General features: G+C 45.7%; 1 protein-coding gene across 2 annotated transcripts in view; it reads right to left on the bottom strand.

The window, feature by feature from the left end:
• Window positions 1-22,011, bottom strand: part of UBE2F (ubiquitin conjugating enzyme E2 F (putative)) — a 123,892-nt gene that overhangs the window by 26,436 nt on the left and 75,445 nt on the right. For both annotated transcript variants that reach the window (XM_020972128.2, XM_020972127.2), the window contains exons 6-7: window positions 17,704-17,774; window positions 4,347-4,404 (exon numbers count right to left, since the gene is read on the bottom strand). In XM_020972128.2, coding sequence (XP_020827787.1) covers window positions 4,347-4,404; window positions 17,704-17,774 — 129 coding nt within the window. The remainder of the gene's footprint in view (window positions 1-4,346; window positions 4,405-17,703; window positions 17,775-22,011) is intronic.

Genomic DNA, 22,011 nt, shown 5'->3' with positions numbered 1-22,011 from the left:
TCGCTACCTGTCCACCTGCTCACCACCTAGAGAGAATACGGGCAGTAACGTGCATCTGTCCTCACCCACGTCTGCCACGGCCTCTGTTCCCATTGCTCCACAGAAACTGGTCTCTCCCAGGTTACCAATGACTTTCTAACAGTCAACGAAGTGGCCTTTGCACAGTTCTCCTTCTCCTTGACCAACCCAACTTGTGGACTGGCGACCAAGAGCTGACCACTCAATTTTCAGCGTGAGCATTTCCAGTTCAGAAATTAGCAGACATGATGAACTAGGGCTTGATTTCTTATTTTGATTTCTTATTCTGGTTGTAAAAGGTGTTGCCCAGCTTTCTGCTTCCCTTCTAATCTTGGTCGCATTGGCTTTGTGCAAAAAACTTTTCAATTTAATGTAATCAAAATTATCCATTTTGTATTCCATGATGTTCTCTATCTCTTGTTTGGTCATAAACTCTCCACAAATCTGACAAGTAAACTATTTTTTCTCTCCTAGTTTGCTTAGAGTAGTAGCATTTTATTTAAATCATGTACCCATTTTGACTTTATCTTGGTATACAGTGTAAGATGTTGGTCTCTGCCTAGTTTCTGCCACTCTTTTCCAGTTTTCCCAGCAGTTTTTGTCAAATAGTGTTTTTATCCCAGAAGCTGGAGTCTTGGGGTTTGTCAAACAGCATATTACTATAGTCATTGACTACTGTGTCTTGTGTACCTAACCTATCCCACTGATCCACCACTCTATTTCTCAGCCAGTATCTAGTAGTTTTGATGATTGCTGCTTTATGATACAATTTAAGATCTGGAATGGCTAGGCCACCTTCTCCTGCATTTCTTTTCATCAGTTCCCTTGATATTCTGGACCTTTTGGTCTTCCAGATGAGAGGCCAGGTTTTGAGTTGTACAATCTTTGCAACCCAGACATCACAGGAACCTATTTTGGTTTGTGGAATGAGCTTTCTTAACACAAGCAGCTATGAGAAAAGAGTGACAGAGGCGTTATTTTTAGTGCCCTTTAGATCTCTAAGGTGGCACTAACTGCTCCATCAGAGGGGTTTGCACAAAGTACATTTTTAGTTGGGGGACTGCTTGGAGAAACACAGTAGCAACCTGTGAAAGACGGTATTTCTTTCTCAAGCAGGTATTTATTTTATTTATCAAGACGGGAAGAAGAAAGGCATTTGTGTGAGGAACAGACACTTCTGAGAGGACTTGAGAGAGAAAGCAGCTGCTCAGATAAAGGCGCTTTGAGCACACAGTGAGAGAGGCCCCTCGGAGACAAGCCTTCAGACCAACGGGGAAAGCTGCTGCAGGAAGCTCTATCTGCACCTGGCTGTCATTAGCATTTTGAAGTTTAGAGCAGGAAGCTCACAAAGAACAGTTTGGCTAACCATTCGTGCTGTGTATGAGAGAAATGCACATTTGGAGTTTCTGTTAGCTATGCGTCACTACCCACCTGGAGGCCCTGCCTGGAGACAAGAGAAGCAGACAGAGGGTGATAAAAGCCGTGGTGTTAGCACCGCCTCGCGCTGAACCCCGCGGCCTGCAGACAGGCCAGCTCTACCTCGAATGCTGGAGAACTGATCTGAGGACAAGAGCTTGCTGCTGCTTCAAGGAGTTGATGGAAAGAGCTCTCGTCTGCCTTGCTCTTTGGCACCTTCTACAGGCCGGGGGAAGGGAAAGCCCTCTCAGCCCCCGGGGCAGGCCTCAATGGCTTTATTTATATGCTTCATCCATTCTAAGCTGGAGGCAAAGATTTTTCACCGAAAGAATGTAAGCTGCCTTTGCACCCCAGGAAGGAAGCACACCAGGAACGTGTAGAAAATCTGACACAGACAATGGACTTACGATTGTGCTAGAAAAAGCACCATGTTTGTGGCCCGATAACCTGGGCTTGAAGCCCAGCTCCATGGCACAGCTTCTCTGGCCTTCAGTTTTCTCCTCCATGAAATGAGGGGCTTTAGCTAGAGCACATCTGGCCTTCGTTTTAAGAGCTGGTGAACCGTGCATGGTGTACAGTCCAATTTGAACTCAAAACGAAAGGACTAAAGAACATGGAAGGACCAATCAGTAAACAAGTGATGATGCAAACACATCAGAGCTGGGTCGCTGCTCAATACATTAATTTGGGGGCCATTTCCCTAGAGATTTTTCCTTAATTTGCTTTTTATTATGTTCTTTTCACAACAACTAGAGATGAATTAGTATTTTACGCTACTGAGAAATAGGAAAAACCCAGAGAACAGCACTAGCAGAGACCTCAAAGAGGTCACTTGTTTGCTAGGCTCACGAGTTTTCCTTTTTAAAAGGAATTCTGAATAAGGAGCTTCCCAATGTGTGGTTTCCTGCAGTCTACAACCCTACTACAACAGTAAAAAGCCACTTTGTCATAACCTCGAAATTAAAAATGGCAACTCAACAATGGGAAGCCGTACTTGTTCTAAGCAGCTGCTAAAGGTGGATCCGGGGGCGCGTTTTTCTCTCTATTTTAGACATGCTGGCATCACTCACAATGAGTATATGTTAAGTGCAGCCCTGCCTGGGAAACTCTAAGTTGAAACGATTAGAAGAAAAGCGGCCCAAAACATGAAAGGTTTTCTACTCGGCATACACATCGATCCTACTAGCTGATCTTTAGAAATGAAGGGGCCCTTTTTTTCTGGTCCCAGAACCACATGGTGATAATTATAACAACAACAATAAAGATAACAACCAGCACTCGTATGGTGCCGACTACGTGCCAGGTACTAGGAGAGGTACTTTCCAAATATTATTTCATTTGATCCTTAAGACAACCCTGGCAGGTGGGTGTTATTATTATCTTCATTAGGAAACTAAGGTAAACACAGGTGAGGTAACTTGCCCAGGATCACATGATTAGTGTCTGAGGCTAGATTTGAACTCCAGGCCCAGTGTTTGATCTACTGCACCATCCAGCTGCCTTCCAGCTAGAATCACGTATCATCTGTTCCATGTTCACGGAGCATGGACATGTGATGGACACATCAAGCCATCCAAATGTTTCTTACTAAAACTATCTAAATAAAGAGAGAATAAACGCACATTAAACTCTCCAGGGAATGAAGCTAGGTAAACTTGCCACTGAAATCTTTTGGATTCACTCAGAGGCAGTATGGTACAGTGGACAGTGTTGGGTTTGGAGTCAGGAAAACCTGGGTTCGAATCCTACTTCTGCTGCTGTGTGTCACCTTGGGAAAGCGACTTAATCTCTCTGGGCTATAGGTAACCCCCTAGGAACTACCTCCTGAAGCCCAGCTGGGCTATGATCTGGGAGCTCCCTCACCAACCATGAGTCCTGCATCTATCCCTTTTAGAAGTCACTTGTGGAGTGGCCCGGCTGCTACAATTTCTCAGCTGCTTTCAAGGGGAGTGCCTGCCCTAACTGGAGAGGAAGCAGGGCTCAGAGATGGCACACACCTGCAGACATGTGATTTCCCCTGTGCCTGTTCAGTCAATCCCGCCATGATCTACAGAGCCCAGGGCAGGCACCCAGACCTTGGTTTCCTGTGTGCTCTTCCCACACAACAGGCCCCTAATAAAAGCTGAGTGACTCATCCCCTTCAGGTTTCCAACCTTTTTCCCAGCTAGAAACCAATTCAATGGGCATCTATTAAACACCTACTCAGTACAAGGCAAAAGGCAGTTTGGAGCAGTGGGTGTAGGACTGAGTTTGGCTGTCAAAGCCTGCCCGACACAGACCGACCTCGGGCCATCCCTCATTCCCCTGGGCGCAGGGAGTTCACTCTGGGTAAATAAAAGGTGCTGTGCCAGGTTCTTGGAGAAGTGCTAGGCAAGGCAGAGTGCCTGTCCCCCTGGAGGGGACAGTCTGGTAGGGGAGGCTGGGTGGGAATACAGTATAAAACAGTGTACAGAAGTTCATAGGGCAGGTCCAGAGGAGGAAGAGACCACCTCAGGTGGAGAATTGGGGAAGGCTAAAGACCAGCAGCATCCAGTGAAGAGCTGCTGTCAATCAGCCACCAGCACCTAGGAAGGTAAAAATGGCCCCTGCCCTCCAGAAGCTTATCTCTAACCGGGAAACAAGATGCCCAGCAGAACTCGTGAGGTACCAAAGACAGAGAGGGCAGCCTGGGACTTCCCTGAGGGGTATAGGCCTGGCAGTCTACTGCCAGCTGTGCCTCCCAGACAGGCCATGCGACTCTTCTTCACCAGAGGAACAGACTCCAAGGATCCTTCCGGCTCTAGGACTACAGTTAGGGGCGGGGAGGAGACCCTGGTGTAAAGTGAGGTGGAGGGAGGCTGTGGGCAGCCACTAGCACATGGGGCTGCCCCTGACTCTTCACTGTAACACAGGAAACAACAGAGGCTCCGTACCTTTAGTGTTCTTGTGGGAGCCCATCCAGTGCCGTCGATTGAATGTTCTCTCAGCAAGCTGAAAGAGACAGAAAAACACACACTGCTTAGTCAGGGTCTGGAGCAGTCTTACCAACACACGGACAGGGCTATCAAGGGTGAACTTGTGCAACATATTTCAGCATCGAAAGATTTCTGTGCAGTTTTCCTGGTGTGGATACTCTCCTCCCAAGACACAGCCTGCAACCCTTCTACGAACAACCCAATGAGTAGCCCTTCTCCTGAGCCAGAGCCTCTAGGAGCCAGCATCTGGAGAAAAGAGTAGATGGAAACATGTTTTCCCAAGTCTTTTGTTCATGGGTAGTTATCCCAGAAACCTTCTGTAGGAAATTTTACTATGACTGACCCCAGGAAGAACACCTGTATCTTAACCATCTTGTCCACTCCTAGGTTTTAAAGATGGGCAAAATCTTCATGAATCTACAAAGTTCCACTTCATGATGTGCTTTTTTAAAAGGAGTTTTTCTGCTGGGGGGAGGCTCTGGGCCTGCTTTCTCTGCACTGCTAGCTGTCCTGGGGCCATTTTCCCCACGAGCTACAATCCTTAGAAAGAGCTCATGTTCACGTCTTCTTTCCTCACCCTCTTCTTGGCTTCCTCAAGGTTTTCCTTCTCTCCCTCTCCTGCTTAGGAGCCTGACACAGGCTGGAGACTGCTGCCCTCACTGTGTGTCCACGAGGGGTTCTGCTACAAGAGAAGACCTGGGCACAGAAGAGGACTTGTCATGGTCACCCTGGCAGACACTTGGAATGGCATTTTATGACAAGTTGCTACAACTCTCTTTCCAGACATCAACTATGCCAGTCATTTACGGAAAGCTGTTCGTTTTCTATTTTGGTCAGAGTAACCGGGGTACAGAGGATGAATTTACTTTCTTTCCATTTCTTTATCATGTGGCAGAGATGAGCAGATTGCTGGGAAGTGGCTTTTATCTGAGCATTCGTGATAATATCTTAGGTGCTCAATACCATTATAAAGTGTTCTAAATCTAACATAAATTGATCTGGCTGGTTTGCTTATACTTTTCAGGAGATAAATTGGACAGTAGATTTCTTGAGTCCACCAGGTGGCAGCATCTTTTAGAAATGAGGAAATTAAAAACGACTCTTTTGGCTGTGAGGATAACACTGAAATCTAACCCTCACCTCTGGTCAGGACACGTTCTGGATAAATGAGCTCCCCAAATGTCTCCATCTGCAAGTGGAATCAGATTCTGGTTCTCTGACATTTCTTCTCCTGCTAACCTATCTCCTCAGATGTCACCTGTTAGCTCTGACAGGGGGCAAATGGAAACTCAGGATAAATGTGTCTGGAGATAAATCCAGGACCTTGTTACTGCATGTCAGGGTCAATAAATCTTCAAAGTTGCGTTTGCAGCAGTAGAGGCCATGTCTGGGCAGCCCTATGGTGATGCTGGGCACAACCCGATGCCCCGTCTGCTGGCACCCCATTGTCCTCCCCTTATTTCTGTCAGATGTTCTGGGTTTCTAGGCTTGCACTTGGTCCTGCAGCCACTCGGTCAAAAGCATCAGAGTTGGGGAAGTGTGTTCTTATCACAACTCGATACAAAAGGGCCAACAGAGTCTCCAGGAAGGGGCTGGGGAGCAGAGTAATGGCTAGGCCAGTCTTGACCCTTCAAGGGAGAAGAGGACAGCTCAGGACAGGCTGGAGAAGGCGAGAACATCAAGGACCTGCCCAACAGCATTCAGGCAGCTGCCATGAAATAAAGAAGGGTGCAGGAACGGGGCCAAAAGAAACCTCAGAGATCAGCCAGGGCAGCCCCCTCACACCTCACAGCCTTTCCCGGGCACTCCCTCCTTAAGGGCCTCCTTGGCACGCTGCTCACACCTTTGCGGTGGACATTTATGTGTACGCATGCGCGCGCACACACACCACACACACACACACACACACCCCTTCCCACCCCAGGTGTTTCTTTGTTTCTTGCCCTGGCCTCCCATCCATCCCCCCCAAATGCTATCTGACACTTTGCAGGGCTCATAACAACAGCCCACAACTCTCAGGGGTCACCGTGACTGACCCCCCCCATCTAAATGGTCAGATCTTTGGTGTTCCTTCGTAGAATGTTGGTAATCTGTCACAATCAGAGGAAGTGGCAGGGCCAGGCGGCTGGCTCTCAGACCTCGGGGGCAGGAGGGAGTGAGCACTGAAGTGAAGGCAGAGGCCCTGGCCTGGAGCTTGGTCTTGGCTTGACCACCTATCAAATTCAAGGGGTGGAGGAGGGGACCTCTCGGGCCATGGGCACCTCAAGATCCTGTGACCCCACGAAGGATCCAAAGACTTCCCCCAGCACTTTGGCTGGCCTAAGGCCGATATGGAGAGTTTTACTGGTGCAAGGTGAAAGATACAGGAGACTCTGTCTGCTCCCTTTGTCTCTGCCCCCACAAATCATGCCAGAGATGGCATGATTTTAGTCATCCTCGTAATTTTATAATCAATTTTTTTTTTGCTTGAAAAGGTTTTCAAAGAGAGGTAAATAACCTCCTAGAGGCCATGTGTTTTTGGACTTCTCACACAGCACTTATGGCAAAAGCAGCATTTTCATTATGGAGAACACCTGGTCAAGTGCAGGGGTGTGAAAGGCTAACCGAAACATGGGCCATGAATCTGCATTAAAGATCCATCCACACAGAAGGAGCCCACTGGGGGAATGGTGACCTAATTTTAAAATGTAACATTATCCAGGTTTTGTTGCATCTTTATTTATCTTGTTAAATATTTCTCAATTACATTTTAACCTGGCTCAGGCTGCACTTGGAAGCACTGCCTCTGGTAAGCTATGTGAAGCAGAGAGGGAGGTAGAATTTGGCATCAGAAAGTCCCGAGTTCAAGTCCCATCTGTGATATCTATCAGCTTTGAGAACCTTGGCAAGGCAGGGCAGCTAGGTGCCTCAGTGGATTGAGTGCCAGGCCTGGAGTCTGAAAGACCCAAGTTCAAATCCAGCCTCAGACACTTCCTAGCTGGGTGACCCTGTGAAAGTCATTTCATCTCTTTTGCCCTAGTTCCTCATCTGTAGAATGAGCAGGAGGAGGACATGGTAAACCACTTCACTATCTTTGCCAAGAAAACCCCACATGGGGTCACGGAGAGTTGGACATGACTGAAATGACTGAACAAGAGCCTTGGCAAGGCCTGTAACCTTCAGCATCTTTTGCAGAGCTAAGTCTATGACCCTTTGAGCTTGCTTCACTGTCTGTTAACGACAGCCTTGGAAATTATAAATGCAAATTACAATAAAAAGTTTACGGCTCAAAGGAGTCCCCCTCCCGAGGGTGGGTGTTCATGGACGGAGAGGGTGAAATAGGCTGTGATTCCCCTCAACTGATCTCCTTTCCAGTCCTCCCGGCCATCTAAGGCAGGAAGAGGAATTCCAGGGAACACCGAAATCTGATCTTGAGATTTCTGCGCAGATGCCTTAAGAGAGCCCAGGTACACCAAGGTGGAGTTGCTTGGACCAGCGGCATTTCATAGCTATGTCACTAACATCTGGCAAAATGGTTAGGACACACTGCTTGTGTCAGAACATCTGGGTTAAAATCCCTCTTACTACAGGCATCAGCTGCACAGGGCACTGCGGCCCCGTGTCTCAGACTCCTCAACGATACAAAGGAGGCTGGACTGGGCAATGAGCGCGGTCCCCTTGTCCACAGAGAGAACAACAGAAAGCTACTGTGCCCATTCAGGGGAGAGGCGCTGAAGGCCTGGTGGCGGCTGTGTGACTGGACACCAGGGGCAGCCATGGGAGGGCATTCAGAGATCCAGCTGATCTAGCTTGGCCAAGGACACAGCTCCCAGGTACTTTACCCTGATGGCTCCACTTCTGAGGTCTACTGGTAGGCCTGGGCAGGTCATGGAGCCAAGATGGTGGAGCAAATGCAGTGACTTGCTTGAGCTCTCCCCCAAGCCCCTCCAAATTCCTGTAAAAAACGGCTCTAAACAAATTCTAGAGCAGCAGAAGCCACAAAAAGACAAAGTGAAACAACTTCACAGCCCAAGACAACCTGGACGGTTGGTTGGATAGTCTACTGTGCCGGGCTGGGAGAGGAGCACAAGTCAGTGTGGGCACACAGGCACAGACCAGGCCTCAGTGAACCTGGAGCGGCATCAGGGAACTGAATCACGGGCAGCTGTGGCGGTTCCCAGACTTCTCAGCCCACAAATGCCAAAGACAACTTGGAAGGTCAGTAGGAAAGGTCTGTTGGACCTGGGTGAAAGAGGAGCTCAGTCCGGTCCCAGTCCTGGTGCAGCTCCGGGGTGCCGCTGCTTCCGGAGCTCTCGGCCCACAGATGGAGGGGGAATGGAGTGGCTGATCAGAGGGAGATTACAGGGATCTCTTTGCTGGCATTGATGTAGGATTCTCTTGCTTTACCCTTCCTTGAATCTGGGTTGCAGTACTGGGTGGCGTTCCTGGGGTGAGGAGTAGTGCTGGCGTGATGGACCTTGTAGTGCTGGTGTAGAGGAAATCTCCTCATAGTTTCAAGGCAGAAAAGAGTGCTTGTGGTCACTCACAGACCAGAGCACAGGCCAGGAAAGGAATAAACACCTCGCCCTTGATCACAACACCTTAGAAGAACTAAAAATTTACCGGTCCCTAGAAGTATCTCGGAAAACAGCGGCACAAAACCCCTAAAGCTTGGGACAGTACATTCTCCACAATGGAAGCAGATCCCTACCTTAACAAAGAGTTTAAAACTCAAGTATTTGGCTGGGAACACGAGCAGGCAGTGGAAAAAAACTCAGAGCACAGAATCCTTTTACGGTGACAAAGAAGATCAAAACATATGACCAGAAGAAGACAACAAAGTCAAAGCTCCTACATCCAAAGTCTCCAAGAAAAATATGAATCAGTCCCAGGCCATGGAAGAGCTAAAAAGGGATTTTGAGAAGTAAGAGAAGTAGAGGAAAAACTGGGAAGAGAAATGAGAGTGATGCAAGAAAATCATGAAAAACAAGTCAACAGCCTGCTAAAGGAGACCCAAAAAAATACTGAAGAAAATAACACCTTAAAAAATAGACTAGCCCAAATGGCAAAAGAGGTCCAAAAAGCCAACGAGGAGAAGAACGCCTTAAAAAGCAGAATTGGCCAGATAGAAAAGGAAGTCCAAAAACTCACTGAAGAAAATACTTCCTCAAAAATTAGAATGGAAGGGACAGGTAGGTGGTGCAGTGGATAGAGCTCTGGCCTTGGAGTCAGGAGGACGTGAGTTCAAATCCAGCCTCAGACACATGACACTTACTAGCTGTGTGACCCTGGGCAAGTCACTTAACCCCAATTGCCTCACCAAAAAAAAAAAAATTAGAATGGAGCAATTGGAAGCTAGTGATTGTATAAGAAATGAAGACACTGTAAAACAAAACCAAAAGGATGAAAAAAATAGAAGACAATGTGAAATGTCTCACTGGAAAAACAACTGACCTGGAAAATAGATCCAGGAGAGAGAATTTAAAAATTATTGGACTATCTGAAAGCCATGATTAAAAAAAGAGATTAGACATCACCTTTCAAGAAATTATCAAGGAAAACTGCCCTCATATTCTAGAACCAAAGGGCAAAATAGAAATTGAAAGAATCCATTGATCACCTCCTGAAAGAGATCCCCAAAGGAAAACTCCTAGGAATATTGTAGCCAAATTCCAGAGCTCCCAGGTCAAGGAGAAAATATTGCAAGCAGCCAGAAAGAAACAATTCAATTTTTGTGGAAATACGATCAGGATAACACAAGATTTAGCAGCTTCTACATTAAGGGATCAGAGGGGTTGGAATATGATATTCCGGAGGTCAAAGGAGACAGGATTACAGCCAAGAATCATCTACCCAGCAAAACTGAGCATAATCCTTCAGGGGAAAAAAAAGACATTCAGTGAAATAGAGGACTTTCAAGCATTCCTGATGAAAAGACCAGAGCTGAATAGAAAATCTGACTTTCAAATACAAGACTCAAGAGAAGCATGAAGAGATAAACAGGAAAGAGAAATCATAAGGGATTTAATTAAGGTTGAACTGCAAATCTCTGCCTGGAAAGGTGATATTTGTAACTCATAAGACCTTTGTCAGTATAAGGGTAGTTGGAGGGAAAATTATATGTGTACTTGTGGGCCTCAAGTCAGAATGCTGAACCCCTAAGTGTCCCCTTCAAGGTCCTCAAGTCCAATGCCCCAACGCCTGGATCTAGCTCTCTCCAGACATCTTTCTCCCCTCCCCATTTACACAGAAATTACACGTTTACAGAAGGGCAGAAAAGTGAGAAGACAGTACCTGTCTGTCACACTGGGGTCTGGTTATGCCATGGGGTGGGACAAGGAGTTGGGGAAGAAAGGTTCACTGGGCCAGAAAAAGGTTGAGTGTACTAGCTCTGATTACAAAAAGCAGTCACTGTGATTTCTATTATCTGGATAAACCCAAATGTTTTAGGAGAAAACTACCCTAAAGCTGCTCTCCCAATGAGCTCAATGATGCCCTGACACCTCGAGCTTCTGTGCCTCAGATCAGGCCAGTGAGGGCAGGCCCACCTCAGAGGCCTCTTCTCAACTGAGCGTTCCTTATACCTGAGGGGCATCAGGGAACTGGCTGAGGCTTTAGCAACTGTTTTTAGAACAGAATGGAAGAAATACCTCAATTACTTTAAGGCTGTATGAAAACCATACCTGAGACAGGGCGGAGCCAAGATGGCAGAGTGAAAGCAGTGACTTACTTGAGCTCTCCCCCAAACTTCCTCCAAATACTCATAAAAAATGGCTCTAAACAAATTCTGAAGCAGCAGAACCCACAAAAAGACAGAGTGAAACAAATTTCCAGCCCAAGACAACCTGGAGGATTGATCAGAAAGGTGTATCGCGCTGGCCTAGGAGCGCAGCACAGCGCGGCGTGGGGGCGCAGGCTGCAGCAAACCTGGAGCAGGCCTCAGAGGACTGAATCGCGGGCAGACTCCTCAATCCACGAATGCCAAAGACAATTTAGAAGGTCAGTGGGAAAAGTCTGTTTCTGTCAGTGGTCAGAGAGGAAGGCGGGGTTTCAGCTCCATTCCCCAAGAGCGTGGCCGGGGGGCAGCTGCTTCCTGAGCTTCCAGCCCACAGACTGAGGGGGAATCCAGTGACTGATCAGAGAGGGACTGCAGGGATCTCTTTGCCAGTGCTGAGGCAGGAATCTCTTGCTTTGCCCGTGTGTGGATCTGGGTCACAGTTCTGGGCGGTGGTGCTGGGGCGAGGAGGAGCACTGGCGTGGTGGAGCTTGTAGTGGCTGTGGAGAGGAACCCCTCCTCACAGTTACAGGACAGAAAGGAATACTTGTGGTCACAGGCCAGGAAAGGAGTAAACACCTCGCCCCTTATCATACCACCTTGGAAGAACTGAAAATTTACAGGTCCCTACAAGTATCTCTGAAAACAGCTACACAAACCCCTGAAGCTTGGGACAGTACACTCTCCACATTGGAAGCAGACTCTTACCTTAACAAAGAGTTTAAAACTCAAGTAATTGGCTGGGATCATGAGCAAGCAGCACAAAAAGAGTCAGACTATATTATCTTACTTTGGTGAATAAGAAGATCAAAATATACAACCAGAAGAAGACAACAAAGTCAAAGCTCCTACATCCAAAGCCTCCAAGAAAAATATGAATCAGTCCCAGGCCTTGGAAGAGCTCAAAAGGGATTTTGAGAAGCAAGTAAGGGAAGTAGAGGAAAAACTGGGAAGAGAAATGAGAGTGATGCAAGAAAATCATGAAAAACAAGTCAACAGCTTGCTAAAGGAGACCCAAAAAATACTGAAGAAAATAACACCTTAAAAAACAGCCTAACCCAAATGGCAAAAGAGGTCCAAAAAGCCAATGAGGAGAAAAATGCCCTAAAAAGAAAAATTGGCCAAATGGAAAAGGAAGTCCAAAAGATTACTGAAGAAAATACTTCCTTAAAAATTAGAATAGAGCAATTGGAAGCTAGTGACTTTATGAGAAATCAAGACACTGTAAAACAAATCCAAAAGAATGAAAAATTAGAAAACAATGTGAAATATCTCATTGGAAAAACAACTGACCTGGAAAATAGATCCAGGAGAGAGAATTTAAAAATTATTGGACTATCTGAAAGCCATGATCAAAAAAAGAGCCTAGACATCATCTTTCAAGAAATTATCAAGGAAAACTGCCCTGATATATTAGAACCAGAGGGCAAAATAGAAATTGAAAGAATCCACAGATCTCCTCCTGAAAGAGATCCCCAAAGGAAAACTCCTAGGAATATTGTAGCCAAATTCCAGAGTTCCCAGGTCAAGGAGAAAATATTACAAGCTGCCAGAAGGAAACAATTCAAGTACTGTGGAAACACAATCAGGATAACACAAGATTTAGCAGCTTCTACATTAAAGGACCGCAGGGCATGGAATATAATATTCCGGAGGGCAAAGGAGATAGGATTACAACCAAGAATCACCTACCCAGCAAAACTGAGTATAATCCTTCAGGGGAAAAAATGGTCATTCAGTGAAATAGAGGACTTTCAAGCATTCCTGATGAAAAGACCAGAGCTAAACAGAAAATTTGACTTTCAAATACAGGACTCCAGTGGAACATGAAGAGGTAAACAGGAAAGAGAAATCATAAGAGACTTATTAAGATTGAACTGTTTACATTCCTGCATGGAAAGATGATATTTGTAACTCATGAGAACTTTGTCAGTATTAGGGTAGTTGAAGGAAAAAAATGTATGTATGTATATATAGATAGATAGATAGAGGGCACAGGGTGAGTTGAAGATTAAGGGGTCATATCTGGAGAATAAAATTAAGGGATGAGAGAGGATGATACTTGGAGAAGAAAGGGAGAGGTAGAATGGGGTAAATTATCTCACAAAAAAAAACAGAAAAGAAAAGTCTCTCACAGTGGAGGGGAAACAGGGGAAGGTGAGAGGGAATGAGGAATCTTATTCTCATAGGATTTGGCTTAAGGAGAGAAATAACATACACATTCAATTGGGTATGGAATCTGTCTTACCCTACAGGAAAATAGGGGAGAAGGGGACAAGAGAGCAGGGGGGTGATAGAGAGGAGGGCAGATTGGGAAAGAGGGTAATCAGAAGCAAATACTTCTGAGGAGGGACAGGGTCAAAAGAAAGAATAGAATAAATGGGAGGGCAGGATAGGATTAAGGGAAATAGAGTTAGTTTTTTAAAACATGTCTACTAAGGAAGTGTTTTGCATAACTGCACATGTACAACCTATATTGAGTTGCTTGCCTTTTCAATGAGGATGGGTGGGGAGGGAGGAAGGGAAGAAAATTTGGAACTCAAAGTTTTAAAAACACATGTTTTAAAAAAGATGTTTTCACATGCAACTGGGAAATAAGAAATACAGGAAATGGGGTACAAGAAGTCTATCCTGCTCTACAGGAAAATAGAAGGGGAAGGGGCTAAGAGAAGGGAGGGGGGAGAGATAGAAGAGAAGGCAGACCAGGGGAAGGGGTATTCAGAATGCATGCCATCTTGGGGTGGGGGGAAGGGTGAGAAATTTGGAACTCAAAAACCTGTGGAAGTGAATATTGAAAACTAAAAATAAATAAATTTATATTAAAAAAAAACCATACCTGAATTCTTTAGCTCTTTCTAAACCATAAAGGAGGAGGGTCTACATTTTAATGACTTCTCTTTCCCACATTCTTTCAGTGGTAGCTCAATTTCTGACAGAAAACGCATTTCAACTTCTATCCCAGCAGAGCTCAGAATTCATTTTATCCCCAGAAAGAAAGCATGAAAAATGGCTGTCACTATGATTTGTCAAATAACAGGGAAGTAAATTGTGCCTCATTATCTAATCGGATCCCCTCCCCTGGAAGCTGAATAGAAAGGAGGTAATTTCCGCTGGGTGTCTAGTACAATGTCAATTTATCAGGTGTCATCTGACATTCAACTGGATGTCAAGGACACAAGAGTCTTAAAGAAATTTGGTCACAAAGACTGGGTTCTAGTGCCCTGTGCTACTCTTTGGGACAATTCTGGAAATAGGCTATTTAAAATTCGGCGTCACAAATCTGAGAGCTTTCTGAAATATAGAATAAATACATTTTCATTCACCTGTTAATGGAACAGCCCTTGGGATCCTCCATGACAATGACCGAGTAATGCTGTGACTAGCGGGCTTTTGTGGAAAGCTCAGGCTGGCCCTTGTTTCTCCAGGTCATAGACAAATGGCGTCCATTGCTGAGTTAACAGGCATCAGCCCAAAGAAAGCTGGTCAGCTCCATCCCTGGAGACTAACTATGATGCTCTTGCAACATACCTGGCCATGAGTGGGGAGGACAGAGATAACTTAGAATACACCTACCTAAAATTAAGTCACAGAATCAGAGCTAGGAAAAACCTTGGAAGGCCCCTACTCTAAACATGTGTGAATGTTGACTGAGTGAAAATCTTGATTCTCTGAAGCATTTGCCCAAACTAGGAGCCCTGACTAAAGAATATTACATAAATCAATCAATCAACAGCACTCCCATTCCCTTTAATGTCCTTGGGACAAATTTAAAGCAAAGTCTAAAATGAAAGCGTCCCATTTAAAACGAAACGAGAATTCTTATTTCTGACACTTTCTGTGAATTAAGTCATTAGCGTAGGTAGTCCACTCACACATACTCATCACAGCCCCTTCAGACAGACAGTAAATTCTCCCCTCTTCCTGGCACCACACAACCCCATGAATCCTCCACAGAGGATCTCAGTCCATCTACTTTTCCTTCCCTCAGCAGGTCCATCCCTCGCTCCTCATTCTTGCTACAAGACCTGCCCCACCTCCTTCTCTGTTCCAGCCCTTTCTGATAATGACTTCATGCCCCTCCGTGGGCTGGATGGAGCCTGGGGCGCACCGGGCCATTCCACTGCTCTTCGGGTTATTCAGAATGCTTCCAAAGCTGTGGGGAGCACTCTAGGGTTTGACGTCACACATAATGTCAGTGGGTAAACCCCAGGATTAAGGATATACACTTTTACAGCAAAAGGCACTTTCACATCACTGAAAGGGCGGTACAAGTTCTCAAATACCACACAGCCCAATGTTCTTCTATACAATTATATTATTTTTAGAACTAAGAATAATAAAAACTCGACTAAGAAAATCAAAATATTTAAGCTCTCAGTTTGGGATAGGAACTTCTTCATTCATGAATTATGACTTTAAGAAGATTTCAAAATGGGAAAACAAGGACCGTTTTCAGACACGAATTACTAACTAAGCTTGCTGCCTGAGATACAACAACTATAATATTGTTCCTGGAACGTGAGTGAAGATGTCAGTTACTGCTCATCTGTCCTTGTGGATGCTCAAGGGCAATGGCCCAGGGCTTGAATGGATTTTGTCATTTTGTGGACGATCCTGCCTAGCAGAGACAGCTCCATAAACCTGCTAAATTCAGGCATTTTCCTCCTAACTGAAAGAAACCAACCAACCAGAGATGGTGGATTCTGGGGCAGATTTGGGGCCAATCTTTCCCCTGCTCCTGCGTGTCTCAAAAGTTCCAAAAATTCTCTCAGCTATCAACCACTGAAGGAATGTTTTCTAATTGCACTTAGTGTCTAATTATTAATTAATTAGCGGCTGGGGCCAAAAAAGACTTCTGATCTATTCTTTTAATTGAGTTGCTACCACATTAACTCAGGCAGGGAATCCCAGCAGCAGCTATCACCAGGCGTGTGTCCAGGGCCAGCACCAGAGACTCAGGAGCAGGATCAGAGGAGAGAAGGGGGAGCAAATGAGAGATATTGTGAAAGTAGAAATGACAGGAGTGGACCACCGACTGAGCCTGGGAGGATGAAAGGAGGATGGTGGTGCCCTTGAAAGTAAATGAGGAGCTCAGGGAGAGGGGAGGGAAGGATTAGGGAAAAAGATAATGAGTTCAGTTTTGGACATGCTGAGTTTAAGATTTCTACAGCACATCTGGTTCAAGATGTTTACTGGGCAGCTGGAATTACAAGACGGGAGGTTGGGAGAGAGGTTAGGGCTGGACAAGCAGATCAGACCACCATCTGCACAAAGATGGTAACTAAACTCACAGAAGCTGCTAAGATCACCAAGTGAAACAGGGCAGAGGAAGAAAAGAAGAGGGCTCCACATGGAGCACTGGGGACCTCCATGGTTATTGGGTATGATGTGGGTGAGCTCTTCAAGAGGGACAGAGAAGGAACAGTCAGAGAAGTAGGAGCGAGAGCCCCTGGGAGTTTACTAAGTAGGGGACAGAGGGGTCACCCTGGCCGCTCTGTGATTCAGGAAAATCACGCTGGCGTTTGAGCGGAGCAGGCGTGGAATGGGGGAAGGACCTGCAGCAGGAAGGGGAAGGCTACTGTCACAGTCCAGGCCTGGCCTAGAACAGCGGCTGTGCGAGTGGAGAGAAAGGAGAGAGGCTGGGAAGGAAGCGAATGGACGTGAGAAGGAGGTAACTACCAGGCAGTTCAAACTGTCCCACAAGCCTCCTTGGACCAAGAATCTGCCTCCCTGTAACTTCCATCCACAATAAAAAGTAGAATTTTTTCACTAAAGCCAGGTATAGGATCTGGGCTTACATCGACAATGAAGGGAACCATGTCTAGGAACAGAAAGACAGGGAATGTTTTGTTTGCTACCCTGCTTTAGACAGACAAGAGAAGCACGAGGGTGCCTGCTGCTTAGGAAGGAGACTGGAGCTCCAAGGAAGGGAAAGGAAGGACACATAAACTTCGTATATTTTGCCACTTTTGACAAATGCCTTCCCTCTTCCTCCCCCCCTCCCCCAACACACAGCAGCCCCTGACACATGCTACTGAATGAATTCTCTTCCACGCTGCCCCAGTCATCTTCCATTGATATTTATGGCACTGCCAAAGTCGTAAGCTATTCTTGCAGCAGATGACCATAGGTCATAGGAAATTAAGCTCAGTCATTTCAGTCCTGTCCAACTCTTTGTGACTCCATTTTGGGGTTTTCTTGGCAGAGATGCTAGAGTAGTCTGCCATTTCCTTCTCCAGCTCATTTTACAGACGAGGAACTGAGGCTAACAGGGTTAAATGACTTGCCTAGGGCTACATCCCCAGGGTGGTGCAACCTTTCCTTCTAAGCTATGTCTTAATAGCTTAGACACAGTTATTAAATGTCTGAGGCCAGGTCTGAACGAAGATACGTATTTCTGATTCCAAGCCTGGTGCTCTATCCCTTAGCCACCCAGCTGCCCATAGGCCATAGACCTGATAATAAAAACCCCCAATTACAAATTCCTCAAAAATGTAAAGAGAGGAATTTTCTTTCTATTTTTCTTGGGGGATAGAGTACAGAGAAGGTAGGGAAACTTACCTCAGACAGATTTCCCCCATCTCCGTGATGTTAGGGTGCCAGATTCTAGTCAAACATTTTACTTTGGGAGGCTGCAAAACAGAGAGAGATTCCAATGGCATTCTCAAGCAGATAAAGTCATTGTGATAATATAATGTTGGCTATATTATTGTCAGCAACTTCCACCGACATTCTTCTTTGTTTTCAGCTCAATAGGCCGAGCTCCTCTCCAAACCTGACATCCAAACTGTATATGCAAAGTACAATTGTCTTTAAACACAGAATCTACTGTTGATGTTTTTACTAAGAAAGGTTTCCATAACCTATAAACTAAACAGTTATTTGAATCTAAGAGTAACCTTTAACTATATCCTCTAATGAAAAGTCAATAAAAGAGCTTCAGTTTCCCCAGCTGTAAAACACTGGAGTTTGATTAGACAAAGATGAAGTTCCTATCCAATATTCTAGGACTCCAGGCCTCTGAACTCCATGAACTACAGCTGGAAATAAGTGATAGTGTCCTTAAATGAAATGGGATCTGGGATGGTGGAAGCATGGCTAGCCAACAGCTCCTGTGAAAAAATGGAGGGATTGAGTAGACTGTGAGATCAGCACGAGTCAACAACAGCGTGACTTGGAAGCCCCCAAACTACGAGAACATCCATGAAGAGCTCCGTTCTGGACCCTACACTCAGAAACGATGCGGACAACCTGGAGGGGAAAGGGTTGGACTCCAGGCCCCATGAAAAGGATCTCAAGAAATTGAGGCTATTGAGCTGGAAGAGGAGGTTGGGGGTGAGGTACAGGAAGGGTGAGGAGCAGTTGGGGTCTTCAAGGATCTGAGGAGGGGTACGACTTCCTACTTTTCTTGTTCCCAGAGGGCCCAATCAGGAGAAACAGATATAGGCTGCAGGGGCCAGACAACCCCTGGGTCAGGCATGGGCTGGCAAGGTGGACCTCAAAGTCTCTTTGCAATTGTAGAATCTATGGCTCTACGTGACTGTGGCAACACTTTAGTGTGAGTGAGTTTTGGTTAAAGCCAATCAACAAACGTGAAAGAGATCAGACCCCCCCACCCCCATGGCGGGGTATAACAGGTCACAGATTTAGAGCTGGAAGGACCAAAGGGGTCATCTAGCTTAACCCTCTCATTTTCAAGATTAGGAACAGAGGCCCACAGGCGTTAAATGATTTGCCAAAGGTCACAAGGGAATCTGGAGCACAGCCAGATTTGAACCAGACTCCTCTGACTCCAAATTCAAGGGTCTCTCCATTGGGCCATACAAGCCCAGTGAAAGAGGACAGAATAGTAGAGGATGCTGGCACCTGAAAAGGGGATGAGGACTGGTCTCCTAGAGGAGAAGAAGGTAAATAAAGACCAAAGAAGACAGATTTCACAGTTTGCCAAGGGCTGGCAGGTGGCCACAAAGAGAAGCTGGGGCCAGAGATAGCTTCTCATCTACAAACAGGAACAACTCCACCTCAAGATTTATGAGGTTTGCTTTTTCAACAGGACTACTTTCCTGTAAAGGGAATTGGTTTTCTGGAGATTTATTGGATGCAGCATATCTATACCCTGTATTTAAGGAGGAAGGAAAGCCAAAGAGCACCTTAGAATAAGTTCTACCAAAAAAAAAAAGCTAAATAAAGTTTAAGAAGTTTTGGTATTTAAAGAGTGTTTGGATTAAGTTAGTGGGAAACATATTTAAGTAGAATCCCTCCTTCCCTGCTAGATAAGTGAGATTTCAATTAATCACTATTTTGATGCTAAAATAAAAATAGACATTAAAATTTAATTTTTAAAATTTTTATTTATTTTTATTTTTTTTTTTTGCTTTTTGGTGTGGCCATCAGGGTTAAGTAACTTGCCAAGGTCATACACTCAGTAAGTGTCAAGTGTTTAAGGGCGGATTTGAACTCAGGTCCTCCTGACTCCAAGGCTGGAGTTCTATCCATGGTGCCACCACCTCGCTACGTCCTTTTTTTTATTTTTAGAGGTATCTAAGAGTCAGCACTAAACAATTTAATAATATTACATAAAATCAAGGAACAAGTATTTACTATCACGGGCACTACGAATAAAAAAAAGAAACAGTCACTGCCCTCAGTGAGCTTACACTCTCTTGAAGATGAATGTGCGTGTGTATACTCCTACACCAAACACGGCACCAACTACACACAGACTAAATGCGAGGTCACTTGGGGGAGGGGATGAGACTGGCAGCAAAACCGAACGTGGTACAGGCCATGCCGCACAGAGGGAATCTGGTTCATCTTTTCCTGGAGTGATTTTCAAGGTTATCATATAGGATTCAAAAGAGGAGGGAAAAAAAAAAGGAAAGGCTTCTGCATATGTCTTAGGTCGGCAGAACCATTTCTCTATGAAACTTTTACAAAAAGAAATTGGCTTTTCAGTACGAGTGGAAACAGATGACCTCATGGACAGATGGCCTTGAGACCTCTAAGGGAACATTCCATTCAAAGTCTAGGAAATCAGGAGATGTTTCTCGATCTGAATTCTAATGTGGCTAGCAAAACTTGGCTGGGCTGTCAGGCCTGCTTGGACGCTTCTTCCTTCTAAACCGCAGAAGTCTTTCAGTAGAGAGAAGAAAACACTGAAGTAGGATGGCAAGAAGAGTCAGTGTGCGCTGCACAGAGCCAGGCAAGAGCGAGCCGGCCCACCGCGGCCTGCCTCCACTCCTGGACCCGTTCTGTCCTGACCAGCCCGCGGCCTAAGCACAAGCGAGCAGCTCAAGCCGCAGGCACTCTCGACGGCGTTCTCGTTCTTCTTTCAAAGAGGCTCTAGAGCCAGCTTCACAGCTGAGAGTGCCAACAAAAAGGCCTGCTCACGGGAGTCCAAGTCTGGCGCCACTTAGACCGTCTGCTCTCTCTCAGTCAGCCAGAGCAGCAGCCACATTAGTAAGTCTAACAGTGCACATCTGACCTCCTTTTGAAGGGTTGCAATGCCCTGTCCTCACGTAACTCTGTGTGATGCAAGTATCTTTATCCCCATTCTACACATGAAGAAACTGAGGTTCCCAGAGCTGACGTGACTGGACTGTGGTCACACAGCCCAGCACGATGGAAAGGCCACCCACGTGGTGCAAGGAGACTGAGGCCCAAACCCGCCCCGGTCGCCTCCTGTGGGGCTCTGAGCAAGTCACTTCCCCGCCCCTCTCCCCCGAAGCTCCGTCTCCTCACCCGTAAATGAAAAGGCTGCACTAGCTGGCTGCTGAGATCCCCTCCCTTCTAGACTACGTCATCTAGTGGGTCTAATTCCCAAGAACCAGGATGGTCTAACGCAGAGGACTGCGTTTGTGGGCAGAAGAGATCTAGGTTTGAACATCGACTCTGCCCTTAGGCAAGACCCCACTCCGGAACTGTTAAATACTCTTCACACCTGCTTCGAGGCATTGTTTTTATTTAATAAAAATGCCTGCCATGTAAAACCAGGAGGGCGAAGTCGAGAGCCAAATCTGCAATCACAAGCGACAGCCATCTTGTTTCCTTCTAAGGCCTATTAAGTCAGCGGAGCCAAAGTCACGTTCTAAAGGCTGATCCTCTCCCATTATGATGAGTTCTTTAGTTCAGGCCTTGACGCCATCCTCTCTGGGCCACTGCCCCCCACCAAACTACCGTGACTCTAATACTCAGTCTCTCAGAATCAACTGGTTCCTTCCTTGCTGACTACAAATTCATCCCAAGTCTCCCTCTGCTCAAGTACTTTTTCAAAGACCTAAGCAAAGACCCTCAAGTTAGCACACTACAATGTCTCTTCAATTATTAGTCAAAAGTCTTATGAAAATGTTTATCTTTACAATGCTGTTATGCTTTTATGCTGGTCCTGGCTCTGCTCAGTTCAGGCAAGTCTTCCCAGGTTTCACTGAATTTTTGTACCGTGATTTTCAGTGACTCCCCAGTGAATGGATGCTTCTTTCGCTCGTTAGTTTTGGTTGCCCCAAAAAGAATCAGCCTAAATATTTTTGTAACTCTATACCTTTTTCCTTTATCTCGTTGGGACCAGGCCTAGAAATGGTACAAGTGGTTCAAAGGGTATGCAGAGTTTAGTGATTTGGGAGCAAAGTTCTAATACGTTTTCTAGAAAGGCTGGACCAATTCACGGCTATGCTGCCGTACCCCCGGAGGCTGGTTTTCCCACAGGCCCTCTCACATCTGTGGGATCTTACAGAGGTGAGGTCAGACTTAAGAGTTGCTTTAATTTGCATTTCTCTGTTGGTGATTTGGAGCATTTTTCATATGGTTGTTAAGTTGCATGTACTAGGAATCCAATAAATGATTGTTGAATTAAATTTAGTCAGCGAGAATTTC

The sequence above is a fragment of the Phascolarctos cinereus genome, unplaced genomic scaffold (assembly GCF_003287225.1).
Source record: "Phascolarctos cinereus isolate Bilbo 61053 unplaced genomic scaffold, phaCin_HiC Scaffold_5;HRSCAF=322, whole genome shotgun sequence".
NCBI lineage: Eukaryota > Metazoa > Chordata > Mammalia > Diprotodontia > Phascolarctidae > Phascolarctos > Phascolarctos cinereus.
The sequence above is the reverse complement of the archived record's forward strand: the minus strand, read 5'-3'. Positions and strand labels throughout refer to the sequence as shown.